General features: G+C 40.8%; 2 protein-coding genes across 2 annotated transcripts in view; one reads left to right on the forward strand and one right to left on the reverse strand.

Moving 5' to 3' along the window:
- Positions 1-27,951, reverse strand: part of LOC133533123 (serine/threonine-protein kinase BRSK2-like) — a 73,277-nt gene that overhangs the window by 22,784 nt on the left and 22,542 nt on the right. The window contains exons 7-18 of the mRNA XM_061872082.1: positions 22,239-22,355; positions 21,445-21,543; positions 19,687-19,821; positions 18,469-18,533; positions 16,231-16,366; positions 15,556-15,629; positions 14,837-14,892; positions 14,063-14,128; positions 12,230-12,301; positions 7,727-7,825; positions 6,817-6,907; positions 2,427-2,530 (exon numbers count right to left, since the gene is read on the reverse strand). Coding sequence (XP_061728066.1) covers positions 2,427-2,530; positions 6,817-6,907; positions 7,727-7,825; positions 12,230-12,301; positions 14,063-14,128; positions 14,837-14,892; positions 15,556-15,629; positions 16,231-16,366; positions 18,469-18,533; positions 19,687-19,821; positions 21,445-21,543; positions 22,239-22,355 — 1,114 coding nt within the window. The remainder of the gene's footprint in view (positions 1-2,426; positions 2,531-6,816; positions 6,908-7,726; positions 7,826-12,229; positions 12,302-14,062; positions 14,129-14,836; positions 14,893-15,555; positions 15,630-16,230; positions 16,367-18,468; positions 18,534-19,686; positions 19,822-21,444; positions 21,544-22,238; positions 22,356-27,951) is intronic.
- On the forward strand, positions 22,601-27,665 carry LOC133533114 (kinesin-like protein KIF23). Its single transcript, XM_061872071.1, has one exon. It carries the CDS (start codon positions 23,543-23,545, stop codon positions 26,159-26,161), a length of 2,619 nt encoding a protein of 872 aa, XP_061728055.1. The 5' UTR covers positions 22,601-23,542; the 3' UTR covers positions 26,162-27,665.

Raw genomic sequence — 27,951 nt, forward strand, 5'->3', positions numbered from 1 at the left:
GCACACGCGAGGTAAGACACACACATACCCTGCATCTTGCGGCGGTGGAAGCGCGGCGAGCCCAGGAAGGAGTTCTTGATGGTGGCCAGCCGCGCGCGCCCGCACTAGTGCACACGCGAGGTAAGACACACACATACCCTGCATCTTGCGGCGGTGGAAGCGCGGCGAGCCCAGGAAGGAGTTCTTGATGGTGGCCAGCCGCGCGCGCCCGCACTAGTGCACACGCGAGGTAAGACACACACATACCCTGCATCTTGCGGCGGTGGAAGCGCGGCGAGCCCAGGAAGGAGTTCTTGATGGTGGCCAGCCGCGCGCGCCCGCACTAGTGCACACGCGAGGTAAGACACACACATACCCTGCATCTTGCGGCGGTGGAAGCGCGGCGAGCCCAGGAAGGAGTTCTTGATGGTGGCCAGCCGCGCGCGCCCGCACTAGTGCACACGCGAGGTAAGACACACACATACCCTGCATCTTGCGGCGGTGGAAGCGCGGCGAGCCCAGGAAGGAGTTCTTGATGGTGGCCAGCCGCGCGCGCCCGCACTAGTGCACACGCGAGGTAAGACACACACATACCCTGCATCTTGCGGCGGTGGAAGCGCGGCGAGCCCAGGAAGGAGTTCTTGATGGTGGCCAGCCGCGCGCGCCCGCACTAGTGCACACGCGAGGTAAGACACACACATACCCTGCATCTTGCGGCGGTGGAAGCGCGGCGAGCCCAGGAAGGAGTTCTTGATGGTGGCCAGCCGCGCGCGCCCGCACTAGTGCACACGCGAGGTAAGACACACACATACCCTGCATCTTGCGGCGGTGGAAGCGCGGCGAGCCCAGGAAGGAGTTCTTGATGGTGGCCAGCCGCGCGCGCCCGCACTAGTGCACACGCGAGGTAAGACACACACATACCCTGCATCTTGCGGCGGTGGAAGCGCGGCGAGCCCAGGAAGGAGTTCTTGATGGTGGCCAGCCGCGCGCGCCCGCACTAGTGCACACGCGAGGTAAGACACACACATACCCTGCATCTTGCGGCGGTGGAAGCGCGGCGAGCCCAGGAAGGAGTTCTTGATGGTGGCCAGCCGCGCGCGCCCGCACTAGTGCACACGCGAGGTAAGACACACACATACCCTGCATCTTGCGGCGGTGGAAGCGCGGCGAGCCCAGGAAGGAGTTCTTGATGGTGGCCAGCCGCGCGCGCCCGCACTAGTGCACACGCGAGGTAAGACACACACATACCCTGCATCTTGCGGCGGTGGAAGCGCGGCGAGCCCAGGAAGGAGTTCTTGATGGTGGCCAGCCGCGCGCGCCCGCACTAGTGCACACGCGAGGTAAGACACACACATACCCTGCATCTTGCGGCGGTGGAAGCGCGGCGAGCCCAGGAAGGAGTTCTTGATGGTGGCCAGCCGCGCGCGCCCGCACTAGTGCACACGCGAGGTAAGACACACACATACCCTGCATCTTGCGGCGGTGGAAGCGCGGCGAGCCCAGGAAGGAGTTCTTGATGGTGGCCAGCCGCGCGCGCCCGCACTAGTGCACACGCGAGGTAAGACACACACATACCCTGCATCTTGCGGCGGTGGAAGCGCGGCGAGCCCAGGAAGGAGTTCTTGATGGTGGCCAGCCGCGCGCGCCCGCACTAGTGCACACGCGAGGTAAGACACACACATACCCTGCATCTTGCGGCGGTGGAAGCGCGGCGAGCCCAGGAAGGAGTTCTTGATGGTGGCCAGCCGCGCGCGCCCGCACTAGTGCACACGCGAGGTAAGACACACACATACCCTGCATCTTGCGGCGGTGGAAGCGCGGCGAGCCCAGGAAGGAGTTCTTGATGGTGGCCAGCCGCGCGCGCCCGCACTAGTGCACACGCGAGGTAAGACACACACATACCCTGCATCTTGCGGCGGTGGAAGCGCGGCGAGCCCAGGAAGGAGTTCTTGATGGTGGCCAGCCGCGCGCGCCCGCACTAGTGCACACGCGAGGTAAGACACACACATACCCTGCATCTTGCGGCGGTGGAAGCGCGGCGAGCCCAGGAAGGAGTTCTTGATGGTGGCCAGCCGCGCGCGCCCGCACTAGTGCACACGCGAGGTAAGACACACACATACCCTGCATCTTGCGGCGGTGGAAGCGCGGCGAGCCCAGGAAGGAGTTCTTGATGGTGGCCAGCCGCGCGCGCCCGCACTAGTGCACACGCGAGGTAAGACACACACATACCCTGCATCTTGCGGCGGTGGAAGCGCGGCGAGCCCAGGAAGGAGTTCTTGATGGTGGCCAGCCGCGCGCGCCCGCACTAGTGCACACGCGAGGTAAGACACACACATACCCTGCATCTTGCGGCGGTGGAAGCGCGGCGAGCCCAGGAAGGAGTTCTTGATGGTGGCCAGCCGCGCGCGCCCGCACTAGTGCACACGCGAGGTAAGACACACACATACCCTGCATCTTGCGGCGGTGGAAGCGCGGCGAGCCCAGGAAGGAGTTCTTGATGGTGGCCAGCCGCGCGCGCCACGGCGCCGCCGCGCCCGCCGCCCCGCTGCCGCTCGCGGCTCCTGCACACGACACATGACACATAAATACTTATAGCAAACACTTTATCAAATAGAGGTGGAATGTCAAAAAAAACTTTGTAGCCACAGTAAATTTACTGCCGTCACATGATTTAAGTTTTAGAACGCCATTTGACCTTGATCCTTATTCTTTCCCTGATATGTGTTAAATTTGTTAAATGTCAAAAAGTGGCGCCATCTAATAGATCATAGGCCAAAGGTATGGCGGCATCGTTTTGAGAGATGGCCTCATAACCTTTTAGCTCGAGAAAATTAATAAAATCAGGAGAAATAGTTCCTGTAGTTTTGAAAATTGACGTAGTTTATACCTTGGGGTATCCAGATAAACATATTAAAAGTCCTCGAGGGTGGGAGTTGTGCTGAGGGTGTTGAGGGGGGAGAGGGGGAGGGGGTTTAAGGTACCTTTTTTTCAGTCATCTGTACAAATGACATTATAATTACTTCAGACAAAAGTAACAATACAAAATTTCCTTCAAATTTGGTTGTTTATTTTTACTCTACGATCAATACTTTACGAGCTACAGGACAGGGTGTGTTAACGAAGAGACAAAACATACTTTTAAGAAATTGTCGTTTTTTCGTAATTATTCATCAGTTTTTAGGGTTCCGTAGCCAAATGGCAAAAAACGGAACCCTTATAGATTCGTCATGTCCGTCTGTCTGTCCGATTCCGTCACAGCCACTTTTTTCCGAAACTATAAAAGCTATACTGTTCAAACTTGGTAAGTAGATGTATTCTATGAACCGCATTATGATGTTTACACAAAAATAGAAAAAAAACATAAATTTTGGGGGTTCCCCATACTTAGAACTGAAACTCAAAAAATCTTTTTTTTTTACGTCATAAAAATTTAAAAAAAATTTTTTTTCATCAAACCCATACGTGTGGGGTATCTAGGGATAGGTCTTCAAAAATGATATTTAGGTTTCTAATATCATTTTTTTCTAAACTGAATAGTTTGCGCGAGAGACACTTCCACAGTGAAAAAATGTGCCCCCCCCCCCCCCTGTAACTTCTAAAATATCAGAATAAAAATCTAAAAAAAATATATCATATACATTACCATGCAAACTTCCACCGAAAATTGGTTTGAACCAGATCTAGTAAGTAGTTTTTTTTTAATACGTCATAAATGGTACGGAACCCTTCATGGGCGAGTCCGACTCGCACTTGGCCGCTTTTTTTTGTTTAGAATAAGCGAGCTTAGTCACCTGTTGACCAAATATAAAAAACTGGCCAAAAGCATGTCGGGCCATACTCAGTGTAGGGTTCCCTAGTTACCCGATCGTCAACATATACTTTTTGCAAAAACTCAAAAACGGTTGGACCGATCAGATTCGCTATAATTTTTCTTAAATTATTTTACTAAGCTTTACATTCACGATTTTTTTCATATTTTTGGATCCATAGTTCTGAAGTTAGGGGAAGTAGAAGTTCTATTTTTCTTTCAGAGCGATTATTTCCGAAAATATAACGTTTATCAATAAATGGTTAAAATATTTGACTTTGACTTTGACTTTAGACCCGTATTCATTTTGAAAGACCTATCCAACGACGTCCCACATTATAGGGTTGAATCCAAAAAATCCCCGCTTTTGGTGATCGTAGAGTAAAAAAAAAACATAACCAAATTTGTAGAGAATATTATTGTATTACTTTTATCTGTAGTAATCATAATGCTATTCGTAAAGATATTCGAAATATGAGTAAAAATCTGAAAAAAAGAACCTTCAAACACCCCCCCTCCCCCCTACACCCTCAGCACAACCGCCACCCTCGAGGACTTTTAGAACAAGGTATAAATATATCAATTTTCAAAACTACACGAATTTTTTCCCCTGATTGCCCATATTCGGGTTAATTTTCTTGAGCTATTTCGCCTATGCCCGGTAAGATGGCGTAAATTTACTGTGGCTACAAAGTTTTCTTTGACAATCCACCTCTATTTCAAATTCTCTTTGCTTATAGTTTATCTTTTCATTACTACTCGCCACTGTCGCGGAGATTCACAACTAGATGATTTTTTTATTAATGCTATCAATCGATCAGGTTTGTTTGATCATAAACTGCTCCAGCGGGCAGCGAGCTCAGTGCGTCGCCCGCGCTCTGACAGAGGCTCCCAAAGATTCGCACTAAACGCACGCCGCTCTTCTCCGCCTTAACGCTAGCTTCTGCTTACGCGCGTTACGCGAACATAATATTCTATTTAGCTTCTTTCCTAAACTCCGCAATTTGCACGCTTGTAATCATCTTTTAATTATTATAAACTTTACATGGATCTCCGAGTTTGATTTCTACGCCGCTGAATAGGAATCCATACTATGGATTCCATAGGCCCCATTGCAAGCAATACAAAAGTCGGGAAGCGCTTCTGACAAAACGATAAGTAAACGTGACGTCACAGTAACTGAGAGCCCATCTTGAAATATGGAAAACAAGAAAATTGCGATTTTGAAAAACATTGTGTGTAACTCCGGGGGTAAGAATATTGCGAACTCGGGTCTTTAATTCCCTCCAGCCTGCGACTGTCGGGAATTACCACCCTCGTATCCAAAATTTCCCTTACCCCCCCTCGTTGCACAATGTACTATTAAAGGTCAAAACCGGACGTAAAAACTTCAACATTTATTCAGCAAATAGGAAATGGAATTTACATACAACCAAAAACAAGCACATCAACAATTATAAAATACAAATCATTGAAAATATTAATGCAAAATAAAGTATTATTGTTTCAAGAAAAAGTATGTACTTAAACTATTATTATTACTTAGAGATGTATAAAGTCTCTAAATGTCGAATTACAAAAAATAATAATAATAAACACAAACAGATACAAAAAAAATCTAAAATTACTTAGAGGTGTCAATATCTCAAAATGTCAGAAATAAATGATTTTTTATCAAATTATCCTTAGAGATGTATAGGGTCTGTAAGAGTAAAAAATCAGTATAATTAAAACATTCATTAGGATAAAAAAAAAACGAGAACCGAATGAGGTGTCTCACTGTAATTATATACTCAATAATAAAGTTAGCTTAAACAGACCAGTCTCCACAAACAGTACCCGTTCACGAGCATGACGCGTATCTCAGCCATCGCCTCCCCCAACCTTCATTCGGGAAAGTGGCGACCCGATCAACGACGCCACCGCAAGCAAAGACTTTTTCCTAAACTTGCTATGAAATGATGACATGACTTACGTCAAATTAGGTCCGGAAATACTACATATCAGGTGCGATGAGTGAAGATGATATGTAAAGGAATTTCATACTGCCTTACACACCTAGGACTGCAAAGCAACCTTCTTTTGTTTTTTAACGTCAAATTGTCACACAACGTCTTGGCATTCAACCATCAACAAAATATAGGTACGCTACCGTTGCTTAGCAACGAATATGCACAACAAATCACCGTTGTTGTGCATATTCGTTGCTAAGCAACGGTGGTGGCGCATCGCGCAGGCGCGCGGACTTACGCGCGTAAGGTTGTACACAGCTGGTTGAGTGGCGAGCCGAGTAGGTCGCCACAAAATAAATTGACTAAATTTTTGTTTTAATTGCAAGTTTGAGAAAAGCACTATACAAATCTCGGCGAGAAACGGGGTTTCCGGCCGCGTATCTCTATCCGGTCTTTATCTACTTGGCCTGCAACCCTACGTTTCCCGGCCTCTATAGTAATGTACTATTAAGCGAGCATGACATGTTCAAGCTAACGGGGTATATTGATATTTAAATAGTAATAACATCTAGCTGTGAGACATAACATTTTGTGCTTGTATGGTATATGAAAGACGGTATAGCTACACAAAATTACTAGCTTAAGGTGGTACGATTTCCATACAAAAAATGATTGCGTTTTATGAAGTCATTACACACTATTACTACATAAATATGTGCGCATCTATCTACTTTCGACTATTAGTTTGCGCTAAAATGATAGAAAAACTATGTTTCATACAGAAACCACGCAAAAAATGTTATTTTGGTGTTATTTTGATAGAAAAATATAACGTTTTTTGCGTGATTTTTGTATGAAACATAGTTTTTCTATCAATTTAGCGCAGACTAATAGTCGAACGTAGATAGATGCGCACATATTTATGTAGTAATAGTGTATAATGACTTCATAAAACGCAATCGTTTTTTGTATGGAAATCGGACCACCTTAAATTTACTTAGAGATGTAAATGATCTCTAAGTGTTAGAATCATTAAAAATATAGGTATATACAATCAAATGAAAGAAAAAATATAACTCACCAGTAATAGTATTTAAATTGGGGAACAGAGACGGCTGCGCTGGCGACTGCGTGCTCGGGGGACCGGGTAAGGACGAGCGTTCCCGAACTGAAAGAGAACAAACGTCATGCGAGGGCGGATGCGGCATCACGAGCAGGTAACGGGTTCTAATGGATTGTAAATGACTGTGTTTTTAGGTTATTCATTCAAAGCAAGTTCTTAAACCTTTATTTTTTAATCATTCACGACATAAAACACTTCTGAAAGATTTATTTTAATTCCTAAAAACAAATCGGTCAAATGTGTCACACAACAAACGTACGTGCAAGTTAAATAGTTATTTGTAAATTGACTAGATATCGTTGCTGGTCGCAATCATTTCAATTTAACCCACTTAAGAGTTACGGCACGCTCGGCCGAATTTCACCTTCTCATACAAACGGAGTTTCGTTCTACTTCAAATATAAACAAATTAAAATATTATCTGAAAATAATTTAATTTGTTCTAATACTTCTAATAGTAATTACAGTACGGCTATACGATATACCTTATCCTATTGTAAGTACAAAGTTTCAGAGCAATCTAGCTAGTCGTGTTAAAATGAGAGCGTAACTACGTTTGTACGGAGAACCGAGCTTGCTGGGGACTTTTAACCCTTTAACGATTAATATTTAAAAAATACACGATTTAGCCTCATCGCCACCTTACATTCCTAAAAATTCTGCTTAAGAAAAAATACAAAAATACGGTGTGAAAGGGTTGGTAATTTTTGCCATATAATTTCCAACAGTGTAGGCATAAAGCATAGTATAGGTTTAACAGGATTAAGGGAATGTACACTAACACTATGGACATGGTCCGAAATAAACAAATTGAATTGGATTAAAAATTTTGGTGTTAAAAATGTTTTTGTAATAGTATTGTACCTCGATGAGACTGCGAAGGGCTGTGCGGTCTGACAGGAACGGTGTTCCCCAGTAGTGGAGATTCATTTATAATAATGACTGCCTCGCCTGGTTCACCGCCTGAAAACATAAGTAAATCATCAATCAGTCTTTAAAAATCGTTTAATTCAGATCAGGTGAACCATATTTGTTAGTAAAGTAGAATAACGGCAATCTACGCGTGCAGACGTCCTCAGGAGGCTTATAGCCGCCGTGCAGGTCAGGATCCCGACAACTCAAATACAACTTCGATTTATAATGAAGTGTTAGTTATAATCTTCCAAAAGGTACTGGTTTACGAGGGTTCTTGCCAAAACGGTTAAATGTAGAAACTGGGTGTTGATAGTATGGAAGATGATGAGAGAGGGATTTGCAATATTTAATCGGTACAAAAGGTGGTAGTGGTGGTCGTTGATTCAACGAACTAGTTGATAAAACGTTCTTCGTTCGTCAACGAACGAAACGTTTTGTGTAACAGACTTAACTAGTTGACGACTTTAACGTACACACGTAATCGAAATGGAACGCTAAGCTAATGGCATGGCAGTATAGTTGAGATCAACATTTCTTTCATTCATTGATTCAACTCAAACAGATTCCTTTGACGCCAGTGCGAGCGAGATGCAAAGACGCAACAGCAAGGGCTCGAAAACGAGATGCAATTAGTCGACGTTGATTGAAAGATACTTCGTTGATCGACAATTCAACTGACTAGATTCCGTTGACGCGAATTCCTTTTTCTCTTCAGTTAAAGCAAAAACCTAGTTGACGAAATCAACCAGTTTTTCAACTAGTTGACGTTTTCTAAGTTAACGTTTCGTTGAAGCGAAAACCGTCAACGACCCACCACTAAAATGTGGTTAAAAAAATTTTTTTTTCTGTTTGGAACTGCCATCAGTCGATAACGACTATAATCAGTTTTGATGTATGTAGGAATTGACATTGGGGTTTTGGAGACCATCGTCTCATTTAACCAAACATTAATTTTGCACAATGTGCTTCCTTTTAAGTCTATGTACAGTTTTAGTCTTATCCAGTAATTTTGAAGCCAGTGGGTTAGGGTGGCTTGCTAGGCGCTCAATATAATTGTTTGTGAATTTTTTGATCTCTTCCTTTATGGTGGTCATATTGAGTAATCGTGTATTTCATCGTTTCGGGTGAACCACGGTGCGTTGGCAATCACTCGAAGAATGGCGTTCTGTGCTCTTTGAAGACACATTATGTTACTATCACTAGCAGTTCCCCATAGCTCTAATTGGCCGCGATACACAATATGTGGAGCGCTCCTATTGGTGCTTTTGAAAAGCCTCCGAATACTAGCCGAGCCCGACGGCTGCGTTTAGCTACTGCATCGGGAATATTTTTATATAATAATAAGGTGCATTCGCAACAAGGCTGTTGCTACTGCCGCGCACGCGTTTCAGCATAGACGCTATTCTTTTACGCCTAAGTGTAAGGCCTGAGTGGACGCTCGCTCGGCGGGCGTGCAGCGTGGCGTCGGGCTCACAGCTGATCAATGCCGGATTTAGAGGTCTGGAGGCCTCGGGCAATAAAGGAGTGGAGGCCCCCTGGCCCCAAATTATTTTCCAAATAAAATGGTAAATTTTCTGAAGTCTCTATTGTGGAGGCCCCGGGGCTGTAGCCCCCTTTTTGTGGAGGCCCCGGGGCTGTAGCCCCGGTTGCCCTCCCCTAAATCCGGCCCTGCAGCTGATGTGAGCAGCGTGCACCGCGGCCGCTCCTATACGTTCGCATTTGTTCAACATGCACGCCGCACGCCCGCCCCGCTGCACGCCCAACTCCAGCGTCCACTCAAGTCCGGCGTCCAGCGTCCAGCCTCACACTAATGGCACAAAATTCATCCATTCGCGCGTCGGCAAACATGCCCGAGGCACTACAGCTAAAAAAAAAAAAAAAAAAAAAAATATATTATAGGACATTATTACACAAATTGACTAAGTCCCACAGTAAGCTCAATAAGGCTTGTGTTGAGGGTACTTAAACCACGATATATATAATATATAAATATTTATAAATACTTAAATACATAGAAAACACCCATGGCTCAGGAACAAATATCCATGCTCATCACACGAATAAATGCCCTTACCAGGATTTGAACCCGGGACCATCAGCTTCGTAGGCAGGGTCACTACCCACTACGCCAAACCGGTCGTCAAGGAGCAAACAGCTCTTCGGCAGTTTCAACAGCATCCTCAGGACTCTATATATTATTAATTTATGTTCTTAGATTAGGTCGTTTATAATATGAATATTAAATTAAAATATAAAACACAAAACAATACAAAATATATTTATTTTTATTTTATTTTTATTTATTTGGAGATCCAACAGCTGTGACATTAACATATAAAAATATAGTAGATACAGGAAGCCAATTATAGGAACTCACAGGTAGTGGCATAATACTAAACTAAGATTACGCACTATTGCAACCACATATGTGAACAAAGCGAATACAAATCTTATACCTTTAAACGAGCAATTCTTGCATATATATAAATATATATATTTCTGTGATCTCGGAAACGGCTCTAACGATTTCGCTGAAATTTGGTATATGGGGGTTTTTAGGGGTATACAATCGATCTAGATTAGTCTTATGTTTGGGAAAACGCGTGTTTTCGAGTTTTCATGCGTTTTTCTTTCGACGCAGAATATGGTCGCTAATTTCGTGTTGCCGGCCGCTGTCCGTCTGGTCCAGCGAGTAAAGACGCGGACTGCTAAACGAGTGTTACGGGTTCGAATCTCGCCCGGTGACTAACTTTTGTTTTTTTTTATATGTTCAAGTTTATATATAATTTTTTAATTTTTATTGTTTTAGACAAGTTTAATTTAGTAAAAAAATGTAGTTAAGATTATCACCTGTAGACCACCATATTACAATAAATAGTTATAACCGAGCAAAGCTCGGTCGCCCAGGTACTGATACCTAATAAGGATAATGTGGGAGTTCAAAATACTAATTAACTAAATTATGTTAATGAGGTCTAAGGCAAAAGTATAAATAGTATATATATACCACACATTATAAAAAACCTAACCTAGGGTGCCGCCAGCAGCGGGGCAGGGCCCAAGCTGCCGGTGGTCAGGGCCGCAGAGAGAGGAACCGGCGGACTATCTGTGCCGTGTCCAAGATCAGAGCCTTCTGCATCTGACCCTTGATCCAACCACCTAGCGAGTCTGCGTTATACCCTTTAATGGTCAGGGTCAACACCCAATGTCCTTGAAATGTATGTTATTTAAGCAGTTTTTTAAGAAAAACTATTTATTTTAGTAAAGCAAAAATAACACATGTTAATAATTCATTATATTTCAAAGACTCGATACATGGTTGAACGAAATCGGCTCGATAGTAAATAATTGCAAATATTGGTCTTAAAGTCACCATTAAACGGTTCTATGTCTTTGACACTGTCGTAAAAACCGTCGGTGGCAAACAAGCATACGGCCCGCCTGATGGTAAGCTGTCTCCGTCGCCTATGGACTCCTGAAACTCCCGTGAAGTTAGGAGGCGGCGCTAGGCGTGGGCGACGTAGGCCTCGCGATCCCAGGGGCCTGGCGCCTATATTAACTTGGACACAACGTAAACAAATATTCGTTATTTCTTGCGTCACCAGAGGGCCTCGCTGAATTACCTGAAGCGCTGGTGGCCTAGCGGTAAGAGCGTGCGACTTGCAATCCGGAGGTCGCGGGTTCAAACCCCGGCTCGTACCAATGAGTTTTTCGGAACTTATGTACGAAAAATCATTTGATATTTACCAGTCGCTTTTCGGTGAAGGAAAACATCGTGAGGAAACCGGACTAATCCCAACAAGGCCTAGTTTTACCCTCTGGGTTGGAAGGTCAGATGGCAGTCGCTTTCGTAAAAACTAGTGCCTACGCCAAATCTTTGGATTAATTGTCAAAGCGGACCCCACGCTCCCTTGAGCCGTGGCAATATGCCAGGACAACGCTAGGAAGAAAGAGGGCCTCGCTGAATTACCTTGCCCACACCAATTTATGGTCTTGACCCGCCACTGCGTTAAGTGATAGGTTTATTGTAAACAAAATCTACCCTCAAATGGCTCCTTAAGCCAGTCGAGGGTAGAATTCATAATTCATAATTCATTTATTGCATTTATAATCATGTGTTACATATGGTCTTACAAAGAGCATTTTACAGCTAGTGTTCACATGAACCCTGTTAGGGTATATGGCAATATACTTATAACTAAAACTATTTACTAAAACATGATATTTATATATTTAACATTTAAACTATTTTTATATATTATATATGCAAGATAGAAGAAAACATTACATGATCAAATAATGTAGGTTAAAATCAGGGCGTTCAGTCACAGATCCAAGCTGTTTTGTATTTGGTTGGTTAACCAATAAATGTTGTAAGTACCCGAAAATGTACCAATTGTTTGTTTACTTTTATTTAAATACTTATATACAGAGTATAGGTATTATACTCACTAATATTGAGGCTTATCGTAGGTCCCGTAGAATTAGCTCTCTGATGGTGGTGTTCACGGACTGACGGCGACGCTGCAAATATATTTATTATTATTATTTTAAATAAATAAAAAATATATATTATAGGACATTATTACACAAATTGACTAAGTCCCACAGTAAGCTCAATAAGGCTTGTGTTGAGGGTACTTAGACAACGATATATATAATATATAAATATTTATAAATACTTAAATACATAGAAAACACCCATGACTCAGGAACAAATATCCATGCTCATCACACGAATAAATGCCCTTACCAGGATTTGAACCCGGGACCATCGGCTTCGTAGGCAGGGTCACTACCCACTTAGCCAGACTGGTCGTCAAAATTGCCCCATGGGATGTTCATATCCTTTATTAAGAGAATTAATTGTTTATTTTAGATAAATTAAGTTAATTATACCACATACTCGTCTATACAAAAAGAATGTTTTTCCACATCTAAAACAGTTTCCATTCTCCATGATTTTTTAGTATGTTATTAACACAATGAATAACTAGGTTTATGGGTTTTACTTTTTTGCAAAATTTGCAAAACATTTTTTTCTTCATAAAAGCGAAATCTATATACCTAGAACTTATTATGCTGAAGCGATCGACATCAAAATCAAAGTGAATTGTTAAGATTTAGTTAAGTTTTCTCCCGAAATGGAATTTCATAGAAAAAGTACCGTTTTATCGTTAGGATCGCAAACCTATAATAATATACCTATATAATTCATTTGTAGTATTACATGTATGTAAAATGTATAATAATTGTTGGTGCAATAAAGAATATTTACTTACTTACCTATTCTTCCCTCTTAACTGCTTTATATAGACCGCTTTTTTGTACCTAGAAACGACAGCCTTCGTCGACCAACTGACAATATTTTTGCGTATAAAAGATAAAGGCAGATACATCTAATAATCCCTAGCTAATCACATAATGTAAATCAGATGGTCTTCTTCAACTAGGGAAGGTCCGACTGAGCTGAGAAAAAAAATATTAAAACAATTGAAATTGCATTAACGTTTAAGAAGGAAGAATATCTTTTCAAATCCAACGAAGGAAATTTTTCTATAAAATTCAATTTCGGGAGAAAATGTAACTAAATCTAAAAAAATCACTTTGATTTTGATGTCGATCGCATCAGCATAATATATTCTAAGTTTATAGGTTTCGGTTTACAAAAAAATTGTTTTTCTTTTTTTTTTAAGTTAGCATGTCAGCAAACCAACACCATAGGAGCCACTTAAGTGTTGCGTTGGTGTTTTGCATATTTTGAAGAAAAGGAGGACCCCCCCCCCCCCCCCAACCTTCCCCTACACACAAAATAGGTGCTAGCCATCGAGTAGCGGAAAATCGCCCGAACTACAATACAATACAATGGTCTGATTGTTGAATATTTTGTTGTCCTCACCATAGAGAAATAAAAAGTAATAGAGTGCTCACTCCATACATCAGTTTTGGTACCAAAATGCTTATTATTTTCGCAGTCGACATCTAGCATCGAGTAGCGGAACTCTCAGTACTGCTACTCGACAATAGATATCGCGGCAAACAAAAAGTCTTATATTTTCAACTCCTACGCTTACTCTGGTTATATAATATTAGCGGAAAATCGATGAGCATTAGCCTTTTTTTTTGCCGCGATATCTATTGTCGAGTAGCAGTACTGGGAGTTCCGCTACTCGATGCCAGATGTCGAGTGCGGAAATAATAAGCATTTTGGTACCAAAACCGATGTATGGAGTGAGCACTCTATTACTTCTTATTTCTCTATATCCTTACATTAGGTTGACATACCTAGTGGCGAGCCCGGCGTGGCCGGCGTGCCTCCCAGCGACGACACCCGGTGCGGCGTGTGGCCTGCTGTGAAGACAATGCTATTTCATTTTCACATATACATTTGGCATGATAACAGTAACAAAGAAACATGGAAATGGCGACGAGGAATAAGAAGGCGCGCCCATGCAGAGCGAACAGCCTCGCTAGGTTTCCTCGCGAGGCAAACACCCAGCCTCGCGCAGCCGCATGCTCGTGTAACTTTTGCCTCAGCCGAGCCATTTTGCTCAGCAAGATGGCGTCAGTCAGTCAGCTGCTCAAAATGGCTCCGCACGTAATGACTGCAGTGGCTTGCGTTTTTTTTATTTTGTTATTTAAAGCAATGCAATAGAAAATGAGGAAAAAAAGGACACGACAATTTTCGACACTCCTTATTATTATTATTTTCCAACGTTGTCACGTTTTGACAACTTTGAATGTAAGTACGATCAAAATAACGACGCGCACCATAAACAAACACACGCGCGGCAAACGGTTGAGGCGCCTTTGAGCATGCCAAAAAACCGACACCAAGCGGCTTGGCCAAAGTCGCGCTCGGGCGAGGAAAACGCGCGCGCCGCCTCGGCCGAGGCACTTCTACACTGGCCGTTTTGTGCGCCAGGAAATTTCCTCGCGTATACTCGCTCTGTATGAACCCACTTATTAGTGAGTTTTGGTGGTCACCTGAGATTTACATTAATACTATTTCAGCATCTAGTCAGTCAGTACATGTGATCAGGACATAGGTATACTCACTCGGCGGGCTGGCCGGCAACTGCGGCGAGCTGCGGCCCTCGCGCCGTGACGCCGACCTAACAAAAACATTATATTACGCGTTATTGTCAACTTCAGGTACTATGTGATATAGTAAACACCTCTATGATGGGACTAGCACCAGAAATTGGATGGTATATACAAATCCTCTAAAACAAGTACAATCAGTTTTTAAATGGTGGCGACATTTGACCATAAACAAGAGCTAAAAAACTGCTTAAGTTTAAGTTTCCATTGATATTTGTTAGTTTGAACATTAATGGCGCCATACATCCCATGACTGGAGCAAAAAAGATAGTTTGAGTTTGTTAATAATATTGAAACCAATTGCAGTATAAAATATAGAACGAATAGGACATTCAACTTTTAACGCATAAAGCGGTAGAAATTTCACAGGTGTCGGTGAAATATCAAAAATCCTCCAAATTTTCTCTTGAATGTCCCATGATTGGTGCCGTTAACATAAAGTAAACTGAAAGAGAATGGGGGTTGTGTCAGTTATGAATGGCCAATGTGGGCTTTAGGTAGACCTTTGTTGATCTAATGTGTGTTTCGATCAGAAAAAAATACCCCGCATTCTTGACGTTAAAGTATCGACATGACATAATAAAATTATCGTACAAAACGATTATGCATATTTTATTTTTAGTACTAACTAGATAATCTAAAATGGGTCTCACCAAAATGAAATATTTTCGCACCTGAATTGTGACCGGCGGGGCGTAATCGGCGAGCCTTCGCTGATTTGCCCGAAATGTGCCGACTGACCGTTCACCTATAAAATAAAAATTTAGACATAATGAAACCCTTAACTCGAACTTCTTTCACACTGCTTATATGTTTTACGGCCGCACAACAAAAGCGCGATGTAGTCGTCAGCGGCCGATCGTAAAATCAGGCAGATCGTAATGTTCCTGTGTAATGTTTTGAAGGTATTAATCTTGGAAGACTCAACAACTGGAGACGCCTTGTCTGTCATTTTCTGTACAAAACAGTCTGCCGATTTTTGTGGGGGAGGGGCACGTCAAAATGTATGAACGTCAGATGAACGTCAGTCCATCAATACATATGACCATTGGCCGAGGTTTTCGACAGAGGGGTAAGCTCTTGAAAGCGACTCCAGTTGTTAAATCCTCCATGTAGCTTTGTGATATATACAACAAGTAGCTTTGTGGTACCTAAAACCGGCGACCGATTCTAGAGTACGACAGGGTAAACTTGACCTTTTTTAATATAAAAAATAAAGTCGGCCGGAGAAATCCGTAATCTACTCGCACTACTTACGTATTCTACGTCAACACATCACTAGCGCGATGTAGGAATCACGCGCACCTGTACAGCGCCCTCTAGCGTGGTCTCGGGTAAGCCGTACTCACCCGGCAGGTGTCGAGCCGCTTGCGCGGCGGGTCGGGCGCGGGCGGCGCGGGCTGCGGCCGCGGCTCGTCGTCGCGCGCGGGTCTTCTTCTTTTGCGTTCCAGAAGTAGGAAGTAGATTACTTTCTCCGTGTTATGGCTGCAAGTATGATAGCATTTCACTAATAAGATACAAATAAATAAATATTATAGTACATTATTACACAAATTGACTAAGTCCCACAGTAAGCTCAATAAGGCTTGTGTTGCTAAGCTAGGTACCTACAACGATATATATGATATATTATAACTACTTGAATACATAGAAAACACCCATGACTCAGGAACAAATATCCGTGTTCATCACACAAATATATGCTCTTACCAGGATTTGAACCCGGGACCATCAGCTTCATAGATAGGGTCACTACCCACTAGGCCAGGCCGGACGTCAAATCAAGTTACTTATACTAAAATACAACAGTAAAATAAAAACAGAAATGCTTTCACCTAACTAAATTCAAGATACAAATAGGTACATACTCGTACTATAAAAAAGTTTTTTTTTTTCAATCAATCAAATCATTTATTCTGCATAAAATGTGGTACATAAGTTATTTCACACATTTTACCAGCAAATGGCATGCAAAATAATATAAAATAACAATACAGGAAAATAAATCATAAAATATAAAACAGAATCTATTTACAATGCCAATATTAAAATGTTTATATAAAAACTTAAATAGTAATACCACGATTTATAATATTCAAAACAACCATGAATAGGCAGCGGCGGACACAGCTCGCTCGCGCACACAACGGCCAGTGTAGACTTGCCTCGGCCGTTTTGCGCGCGAGGAAATTGCCTCGCGCGTATCCCCTCTCTGTGTGGACCGGCCTATTATAGTAGAAGCATTCTTGTATAAACCATTTTTTTTATATAGATATAAATAAGGTACGTGGCAATTCTTTGATGTAATCATGCAATTGATTATAAATACTAACTGACATACAACAAGAAATAAGATAAGTTTGTTATTTTTTTAAGATTACAACCTGAAATATCGTCGCTATACTTAACCTCGTATCTATATATTAGATGGGTGAATCAACTTGTCCAAGGGACAACAGTGGCACAGTTTGTTTGAAGAGACATTGTATACCGTTCTATTAACATGCTTAGTAGGGGGCCCATTATGGACATTGGTTATAACGACCACAAAAACGCAAGTTTGATACATTTAAGTACCATAAAATCAGTATTTCAATGAACTTTTGTCCCCTGGACAACTAATCGTAACCGTGGCAACGAGTGACGCTAAAAAGTTGATTCTCCCAAATACGTATATCAGATACGAGTTAGAGTGAGTATATCGACGATATAAAAGGTGCCCGTGAGCATTGCGAGAGATTTTAACGGTGCATTCCTGATGGCAACAAAAGCTTAAAATGTTATATGACTTTTTGTGAAATTCGAAAAAAAATTTTTTTTTTGTCTTGTTTCCTTTTTTTTTTGAACACTCCTGTACATAAAACGTAATTTTTACTGATAAACACATAACCTAAAATTAACTAAAAAGTTTTTTTTTATTTGGGGGTATAGCCTCTCGAATACATTTTTTAAATTTTTCGATGTCAATCAGTAGACATGTCCAGACTAGACCTCAAAGTGGCAATACCGCAGTCAAAATAGTACATTACGATACAAGTGCGAAAAATAGGAAATTCGAAACGAGTGGCGATAAATTAAAACACGACCGAAGGGAGTGTTTTAAATCGACACGAGTTGCGAATTACCTATTCGCACATGTATCGTACAACGTTTTACAGTACATATGGCCCTTTAAATGTTCGACACAGTAACATAATATGCTACTTCTCGCACTAGTGCTATAAAGTAGCCCCATATGTACTGTAAATGTATTTTGTACCGACTTATGTCGAAAGAATGATGTCGAAAAACATTTAATTATCTCTGAAACTAGGCCTAATCCAGAAAATTTTATATGACATTTCGACGCTTAAGAATCAATACTGTCTAACTAACATTTTTTACGTTTTTTACCTTTTAATGCAGTTAGATGCAGAAAAAGATAACGAACATAACTGCATTAAAAGGTAAAAAAATTAAAAAATGTTAGACAGTATTGATTCTTAAGCGTCGATTTTAGTTTCTAAATGTTACCAGGAATGCTTAGTTAAAATGTCTCGCAATGCTCACGGGCACCGCCTTGTATAACATATGAAGAAACAACTTACTGTGGACTCAGAAGCTCTTGAACTAATTTGTCCCGTTGTTTAAAACATCCTAAACTGCATATAGCCTGCAACACAACAGAAAATTTTGATTACAAATAAATACATAAATAAATATTAGGGGACATCTTACACGGATCCACCTACCACTATGTGGTTACTGAGATACAGTCCTATAAAATCAAAATCTGACAGAGAGACGGACAGATAGCTTAGGCTTAAGAGTCATATAATATATTGAAATGAAATGAAAACCTTTATTTCAGGCAACTAGATACCTTAAAACTAAAATAGTACATTACGATACAAGTGCGAGAAATAGGAAATTCGAAACGAGTGGCGATAAATTAAAACACGACCGAAGGGAGTGTTTTAAATCGACACAAGTTGCGAATTACCTATTCGCACATGTATCGTACAACGTTTTACAGTACATATGGCCCTTTAATTGTTCAACACAGTAACGTAATATGCTACTTTTCGCACTAGTGCGGTAAACTAGCACCATATGTACTGTAATACATATTATAACAATATATTTTAAAAGTAAACACTAGAAATCACATAATGGTTGCGATTAGGGCTGCCATCTCGAATTTCGCCAAACCCGGACAAAGATTAAAAAAAAACCGGACATTTGGAGTAAATCGCATTTTTTCCCCGGACGAGTCCGAAAATAATATTTAAAAAACAAGACCTTTAAATTTACATGTAGTTTTAATGTGCTTCCTTACCTCAAAAGACACTTCTTGACACCCCCCCCCCCCCCCCGGACGGCCTCCAAACTAGGACAAATCCGGGAAAACCCGGACGGATGGCAGCCCTAGTTGCGATGCATTACGCAACCCCCCAGTGTCCGGCAGCCGGCCACGGAACCGCCGAAACTTGACACCCTTCGGCCAAAACTCCTCCTTGTTGAAGGTCGCTAGATGATCAGTCGAACGCTCACCACAAACGAATTAAAATTCGCATTGTGTCGAGATTCCAACTTCGCGATCTTCAGGACGAGTCCGTACTTTACTCTTACATACTTTACGATATTATTAGCACCCTGGATTTTGAAAGAACAGGTTCATAATTGTGTCTAAAAGTTATGCATCATGTCTATTTTGCGTGAAATAAGGTAATACACCTCTACAAAGCTAGGTAGTACATTTGAAACTTATTATCAATTTGTCTCTTATATACTTCTACATGTCGTAATGTCTATAATAAATATACCTGTAACACATCAGGGTCTATGGCTTCCGCACTGGGTAACACCCTGGTCTGAACTACCTCCATCATAGGCAGCTCTTGTTCTAATTCACCCCGGCCTCCTGCAGTCACCCAGCCGTGTCGGGTTATCTCTGCAAGCTGCAGAAAAAAAAAAAAAGATTTTCTAGATTTCATATTCATAATTAAGGTATTAAAATTCATACAAAGAAGAAAGATCTCAAGTGATATCTAAGCAAAGCTCGGAACGTGTTTTTAAAATATCAGTAAATACCGGTTTATTTTGGTTTTACCCTGAACTTTCATAAAAACGTGAACGTATTAAGAACTTTATTATAACCTAAATAAACCGGTTTATTCGACGAGCGACGAGACGGCCGGCCTGGTGGTGTGCACCGTAATTGAAGACCCACATAGGAAGAAACCGGTTTTTATTGTTCGAAACCGGTTAATATGACAAGAACTTTATGGAAATGTTCACCTAAAAAACTGGTTTTACGAACGTAACCGAAATTAAAAAGTTTTTCGCCAAGTACATGATAACGGTTTTGAAATTTAACCAGTTTCTGAGCCTTGTAACTAAGAACCAGAGATCGGATTTTTGGCATCATTACTTGCAATAATTAAAAGACATTACTGCAAACTTCATGAAATTGAAATTGAACTGCAAGACTTAGACCATACCGAACTGGACCTACCTTATATGAGAGGTGAAGAAATAATGCATGCATAACTCACACATGCACATATGAATAAAAATTAACACATTGTCTTTTTGACGCACACAAACATATGGAAATGTATAGACAATTTTTTGCTCAATGTGCAAGGTTTTTTACAGAGGGTAAGTTACTAAAATGCTAGCCCAGTTACTTGTATGTTCTAAGTCATAAGAATAATAATCAATTAATTTCTTACCTGAAGTTTTATTTTTTTTTCTAACAAAATAACTGAGATATATTGTGTAGATTTCTTCTTCTTCTTCCTCGCGTTGTCCCGGCATTTTGCCACGGCTCATGGGAGCCTGGGGTCTGCTTGACAACTAATCCCAAGATTTGGCATAGGCACTAGTTTTTACGAAAGCGACTACCATCTGACCTTCCAACCCAGAGGGGTAAACTAGGCCTTGTTGGGATTAGTCCGGTTTCCTCACAATGTTTTCCTTCACCGAAAAGCGACTGGTAAATATCAAATGATATTTCGTACGTAAGTTCCGAAAAACTCATTGGTACGAGCCAGGGTTTGAACCCGCGACCTCCGGATTGCAAGTTGCACGCTCTTACCGCTAGGCCACCAGCGCTTTTTATATTGTGTAGATTTATAAAGAAAATAAACATATTCACTACACACCTTATTTTAAGAGCATATACATAAAAAATGGATCTATTTGATTTTACCATTATTAGGTACTAAATTTGTTACTGTGAATTTAGGAATCAAAATTAATACAGGTTAGAAATCAATTTATTGATATTTGGATCCATGTTCACATTATAATGAGTTAGGGCCTGTTTCACAATGTCCAAGTGAAGTATTGGAGCTAATTAACAAATTAATTAACTGCCAGAGAAAACTACTTTAAGTTGTAAAGGAATTTACCTATCAGTTACGCTTATTTGAAGATTGTGAAACGCCAACAATGACTTTGTTCGTTGGATAAGTGGCAAGTAGTTTATTCAGGACATTACTTGGATATTGTGACACAAACTCTAAGCCTAAAATTCAATGCCTGTTTGAATAAAATAAACTCAAAAATGAACATACAGTCATTCTCTTCTCCGGGTTGACTTCTATCATGCCACGCAATAGCTGCTGGCAGTCGGGCGGCACGAAATGTGGCACGTGAAACACACCTCGCTTCACCTATAACATAACACATTGTCATCAGTCAGGATTAAGTTATAATTATGTAAGTAGTTAAGATTCATCCAGATTGTAGTTGCAAATTGTAGGCATCTTTCTCTTTCACTCTAATTTGCCGTTGTTGGAGTAAAAGGGAGAGATGCCAACTTGCCAACTTAGGTGTTTACGGTAGGCCCTCTGACAAATAAGCCATGAAGGTGCCGTTGAAGCACCATTAGGTGGGTCCACACAGAGCGAAAGTAAATTACCTCGCGTGTATGCTCGCTCTGTGTGGACCCGCCTATTCGCGAATCGTTCGCGCACTGCACGCGGGGTATACATCAAAGTATGTAAAATATGCGAGCAGTTAGCAAGAATTCAACAGATATGGACACTTTTTTCTTGTTTCAGTTCTTCAATACGAAACAAGCTGTCTAAGCCCTAATTATGACAAGGTATAGCCTGATTGTGTAATATTTTTGGGTAAATTTATGGGCCTTTTAAGTGTTTATAAGTTCATACAATTGCAATAGTTTGCGACTTGTATTCTTACTTAAAACTGTTGAAGTAAGGGTTTTAACAACGATTTTACAACATAAAGTGACTAAAAACTGATCTTGATGCCAACATTTGACTACATTTTGCAGTTAACCAACTTTTATACCTTTCATATATAATTTTTAAAGTGGTTTTGGACGTAGCAAGAATAAACAAACCTTTTCAAGTAGCTGTCGTAGATTATCATCGTCAAACGGCAGGGCGCCGACGAGTAGCGCGTACAGGATGACGCCACACGACCACACGTCGGCTCTTCGGCCATCGTATTTCTCACCCTAAAAATATAAATGAAAATAAACTTATTAAACATTTTGAACTGTAAAGTGTAAACAAATTACAACTCTACACAGTACACATACAGGGAATGAAACTGTCACTGTCAAATACGGAGCTGCCATATGGCAAAATCTAAAACCTCCACAATCACTCTCGCCTCTTAAGTAAAAAATATCAGGAAATAGTTTCCATTTCAATCTATATCAATAAAATTGTTACGTTATGTTTGAACTTAGATGAGAAACAATAAAATTAAGTACTCAATGTTCTTGTTCCAAAATATGAAGCGATAAGTCCATTTGAATCTATATCAATATCAAAATAAAAAAATAAAATAAAGGTTTATAAACTTCCGGTACAAATTCATCCATTATATCTCTTATTTAAATAAATTTTATAGTAGTGGCAACATCTTAAACGCCCCTTTTAACGCAAAATTATATGGAAAATAAATAGTATTTTAGCAATACAATTCTAAAGCATTTTTATTTTAATACAAAATCTTCACAATTCAGGGCTATAAACGCGAAAATCGAAGTTAGTCAATAACGGGCATTTATCTCTGTCACTCTAATTACGTCTTAGTGAGAGTAAAAGAGAAAGATCCCCACAATTTGCGAATTTCGGTTTTCGCGATAGGCCCCCAGGATATTAAGTAATCGGTAAAAATTTAATTATTATTATCATAATTTTGAGAAAAGGAGTGTTTTTTTTATTGTAGCCATAATAGGTTGCCAACTAAATGTTTTCACTTATTCAAAAATAAAGTGCTTGGTAAAACATTACTAAAGCACTTTGGAATCATCTCAAAATATGTTTTTATAATATTAACTAAGAGTTTATTTGATTAACTGAACGCATTGCGAACGTTTAACGTGTGGGAGCACAATTAAAAAGCTTGCAACACTCCTCGCTAGTAAACGTCATTTTTAATGTTACCCGACCCGTTTCTCGAGTCATACTTTTCAACATTAGAAAGAGATACCTACTGCAAATAGCTCAAGAGTAAAAGGGACAAACTTCTTCTGACCCTTGAACCGACAATATTAAATTTGTTCGCATTTAATTTAATCAACGGGCAACGGCTGCTTTGATTTCGTATAACCGTCGAAATTGTAAAACGTTAATTCTTATAAACAGAGTGTGATATATCGTACTACGAGTGTAAAAACGGACATTAATTAAAATGAAGTCCGCCAAATCGAAACAGAAAATCAACGAGATGCGTACGCCGGCGCGGAGTAAGCAAAACGTGAACGGCGAGCGCGATCCTGTGCAAGTTTTCTGTAGATTACGCCCGATGCAACGAGACTCCGATATCCCGTGCATGAAGATTATTTCCCCGACAACAGTACTCCTAACTCCACCAGCAACGGCTTTGAGCTACAGATATGAGAACAACAAGTCGATGAAATACACTTTCAGAGAAGTTTTCCCTCCTGAAACATCGCAGAAAGAAGTCTTCGATAAAGTTGCATATCCGCTTGTAGAAGGCCTAATCAAAGGTAAAAATGGTCTATTATTCACTTACGGCGTCACCGGCAGCGGGAAAACCTTCACAATGACCGGCGAGCCCCAAAACTGCGGAATTTTGCCAAGATGTCTGAATATCTTATTTAAAACTATAAACGAATGCCAGGCGCATAAATACGTGTTCAAACCTGACAAAATGAATATGTTTGAAATTCAGTCTGAGGCGGAAGCCATGTTGGAAAGACAGCAGGAGCTACATAAATTCAAAATGGGGAAGAAAACCAACTCGAACCCAGACTTAGCAATGGCTTCGATGGAGGTTACAAAGGTTGAAGGTTTGAATGAAGACAACCAGTATGCAGTGTTTGTTTCATATGTAGAAGTCTACAATAACAGTGTCTTTGATTTACTGGAAGATGGACCGCCGGTGTCCAAAAATTTACCTGCCAAAATCATCAGAGAAGATGCAGCAAAGAACATGTATGTACATGGTGTTACTGAGATTGAAATTAAGTCTGCAGAGGAGGCATTTGATGCATTCTATTTAGGCTTGAAACGGAAAAGGATGGCTCATACAACTCTTAATGCGGAATCAAGTCGGAGTCATTCGGTTTTCACCATCAGGCTGGTGCAGGCACCCGTAGATGAGGTAGGTGAGGCTATCATACAGAATAAGAAGTTTCTATCCATCAGCCAAATAAGCTTGGTTGACTTAGCTGGCAGCGAAAGGACAAATCGGACGAAAAATACTGGGCAGCGGTTACGAGAGGCTGGCAATATTAATAAGTCGTTAATGACGCTCCGAACGTGCCTGGAAGTGTTACGAGAGAACCAAGCTACTGGGGCAAAAAATATGGTACCATACAGAGAGTCCAAGATCACTCACCTGTTCAAAAACTTCTTTGAAGGAGAAGGGCAGGTACGTATGATTGTATGTGCTAACCCGAGAGCAGAGGACTATGATGAGACGCTTCAAGTTATGAAGTTTGCTGAAATGGCAGCAGAAGTAGAAGTAACTAAAGCCCAAGTCAACGATATTGCAGCCTCTATTGGCCTGGTATCTGGTAGGCGTAAGGCTAACAGACTATTTGCAACAGCCAGAGACAATTTAGGTCGACCTGATGCTAAAGAGTTGGAATTAGACCTAGGTCTTGTGTATAGCCTTGGCCCAGACTTCCCAAGTCTAGAACTGAATAGCTCACAAGCTGGCCACATTATTAAAGAACTCATGGCCCATTTGGAGATGCGGTTAGATCGGAGAGAAACCTTGAAACGGAGTAAAGCTTTGAAAGATGAGAGATTCAGAGCTGCTCTTATAGACATAGAGAAAGAGTCTCTTGAAGTAAGAGGAGAGAATGCTGCTTTAAGAGGACAGCTAGCAGCATCTGAACGCAGAATCAGAGCTCTAGAAGACCGGCTGACAGCTACTGAGAATGAAGCGACTTCTAACAAACGGAAACTGAATGAACTGACTGAATACACAAGCACACTGAAAAGGGAGCTGCAAGATAAAGAGCTACAGCTAAGCCAGAATAAGCTAGAGAAAGAGAAAATGAAGCGCATCTTAGAAAGAAAATACAATCACAAGATAGCAGCAGAACATGAGCGGGCAAAAGAAATACATACTGAAAAAGAGAAATTACGCAATGCTATAGAAGATAAGGAGAATCGCTTAAGGATTATAGCTGAAGCGTTAGACAGAGGTGATATAGAGCCGAAGCATACTGGAGAGTTTGCAGCACAGACTAGTGTAAGAGACTACACTCCAGGGTCGACACCTAGAGCTTTACCAGCGCACTTACTAACTCCATTCAGCTCAGTACCTCATACTCGGGAAACTAGAGACACACCAGCATCGTCTCGACGCGGTGTAGCCATTGCCAACCCTAGGCACCGTCGTTCATTATCCGCCGACGGTCGAGGTTGGATTGAACATGCTCCAAACAAACTCGTCCCAATGGGTACCGTTATGAAACCTTCCATAAGTAACAGCAAAGTAGTCAACAAGCTAACAACAGTCAAAGACATAGCTAATTCTAAAGCATCGAAATACTGCTTAATATCTCAAGAGCAAGACACAGATGGAGAACTAGAAACAAAGCTGTACAAAGGCGATGTTGTGCCAACTTGCGGCGGTGGCGCTCAAGTTATTTTCAATGATGTAGAAATGCTAAAACAGTTCTCTCCGACTCGGGAATCAAATAGGGAGTCGGCTAATACTCAGAGAACTTCAGGATGCGCCAGACATTCAGGAAAGAGAAGAGAGACAACGCATTCGCCGCCGCAAACTCCTTCTAATACTAGCAAGAAACAAAGGGTAGATGATGAATGAATATGTGTTGAAATTGTGACAGGCGAGGTTGTAGTAGGATGATTTGTGGTATAGATATTTCATAGTAGAGAAAGACTTGGCATATATCACATAATTTTTTTCGGGCATAATATAGTGTAAAAATTTGAGAGATTCACATAAATTTAAAGTAAAATATGCCAAAATCTGACACTCTTCGGTTTAAAGAATTTTTTTTTATTTCTCATAAGAATTTTTTACAATTCACTTACATGAGAATTAGGAGTAAATAAGTTAACAATGTACGGGTGAGCGTATGCATGCATATTTACATTCACACAATATTAACAAGTGCCTTAAATTACCTTAAAATATATACATATCTACAGTTTTCATTTAGTGTAACTACACAAAAGGCAAAACATTATTTCTGCACTAAATGCTCTTCTGCTATATATTAAAATCCATGAATATTGGTCCCTGTCGTTTTCTATCGTCGTTTTTTTTTTTTTATACTACGTCGGTGGCAATCAAGCATACGGCCCGCCTGATGGTAAGCAGTGTCCGTAGCCTATGTACGCCTGCAACTCCAGAGGCGTTACATGCGCGTTGCGACCCTAAACCCGCCCCCCCCTCGTTGAGCTCTGGCAACCTTACTCACCGGCAGGAACACAACACTATGAGTAGGGTCTAGTGTTATTTGGCGTCGTCGTCGGCTGTCGTTTTTACTACTCAATAAAAATAATAAAGCAAAATGTGTTTTGTTTAATAAATCAAACGCATTTATACTGAATATACAAAATTTGAAAGATCTTACGGGGTCGAGACAAATCTCACGACTTCTCACCAGCGGGAATGGGGGGGGGGGGCCTAAAAACCCTCAAAAACTGCGTAATTAATGGACGCCCCCTAAAATCAAAGTGAAAATATGAACAAATCAGCCTACGTCCACCTTGCTTTAAATAATAGTGTGTTGTATTGAATTGTGGCAAATAAACACATGCTTTACTTGTTTGTTAAGATCTTCAATATATATAATTAAAGCGCATTTTATACATTGTGGTCTTGAGATACTTGGCAGATTTTCATAATTTATTTTATTTTATTTTGGTTCATAAAACAATTTTTATTTTGCTTTCGTATGTTAACCATCCCTATGATTGGAGCTTGGTATATGTAATAAAGTTGTACATTTAATTAATTTAAAAAATAATTTACATCTGGTTACCTAAACAGGATAAATAAAAAGTAAGCTACTTTAACCTTTTGAACGCCAAGAACACCTTAATGTTGTTGTTACTAGTTGTGCCCACAGCGCCAAGGACAACTATAGGCGTTATGGCGGATGCTGTCAAAGTATCTTTGGCACTTTCAAGTAAGGTTTACATTAGCTCGCTTGGCGTTAAGTGTCGTCTTTAGTCAAGACGTAAAGTTTTCAAAAGGTTAATATTATATAAGTTTCTTGATTATTTTAGGGTTAGGATACCAAAACACTGTTATGATCTGTCAGGTTACTTAGAGCCATGGTGTATAAATTTGGAGGAAATCTCAAAACCTAATCAGTACATTTTTAATCTGTGATTGCATTTGTATTTTTAATTGTTTATAAGAACAAAATAGATTTAGTTTTTTACTTAATTGATTGGGTGATTGTTTTTTAGTTTAATTAAATTAAAATAATTGGTTACATTTGATTTAATCATGATTCTTGGAACTTTTGATTACGGTTTTGATTAAATATTGTCAGTAGATATATGTGCACAGACGAAAGGTTCAAAAATATGTACACAACTACAGGATGTTTATTTAGTCACCTGCAATAATTTACGGGA

This window comes from Cydia pomonella, chromosome 28, assembly GCF_033807575.1.
Source record: "Cydia pomonella isolate Wapato2018A chromosome 28, ilCydPomo1, whole genome shotgun sequence".
Classification (NCBI taxonomy): Eukaryota; Metazoa; Arthropoda; class Insecta; order Lepidoptera; family Tortricidae; genus Cydia; species Cydia pomonella.

What these genes read in the sequence shown, in the direction of transcription:
- LOC133533114 (XM_061872071.1), top strand. Translation starts at nt 23,543, where the DNA reads ATGAAGTCCGCCAAATCGAAACAGAAAATCAACGAGATGCGTACGCCG.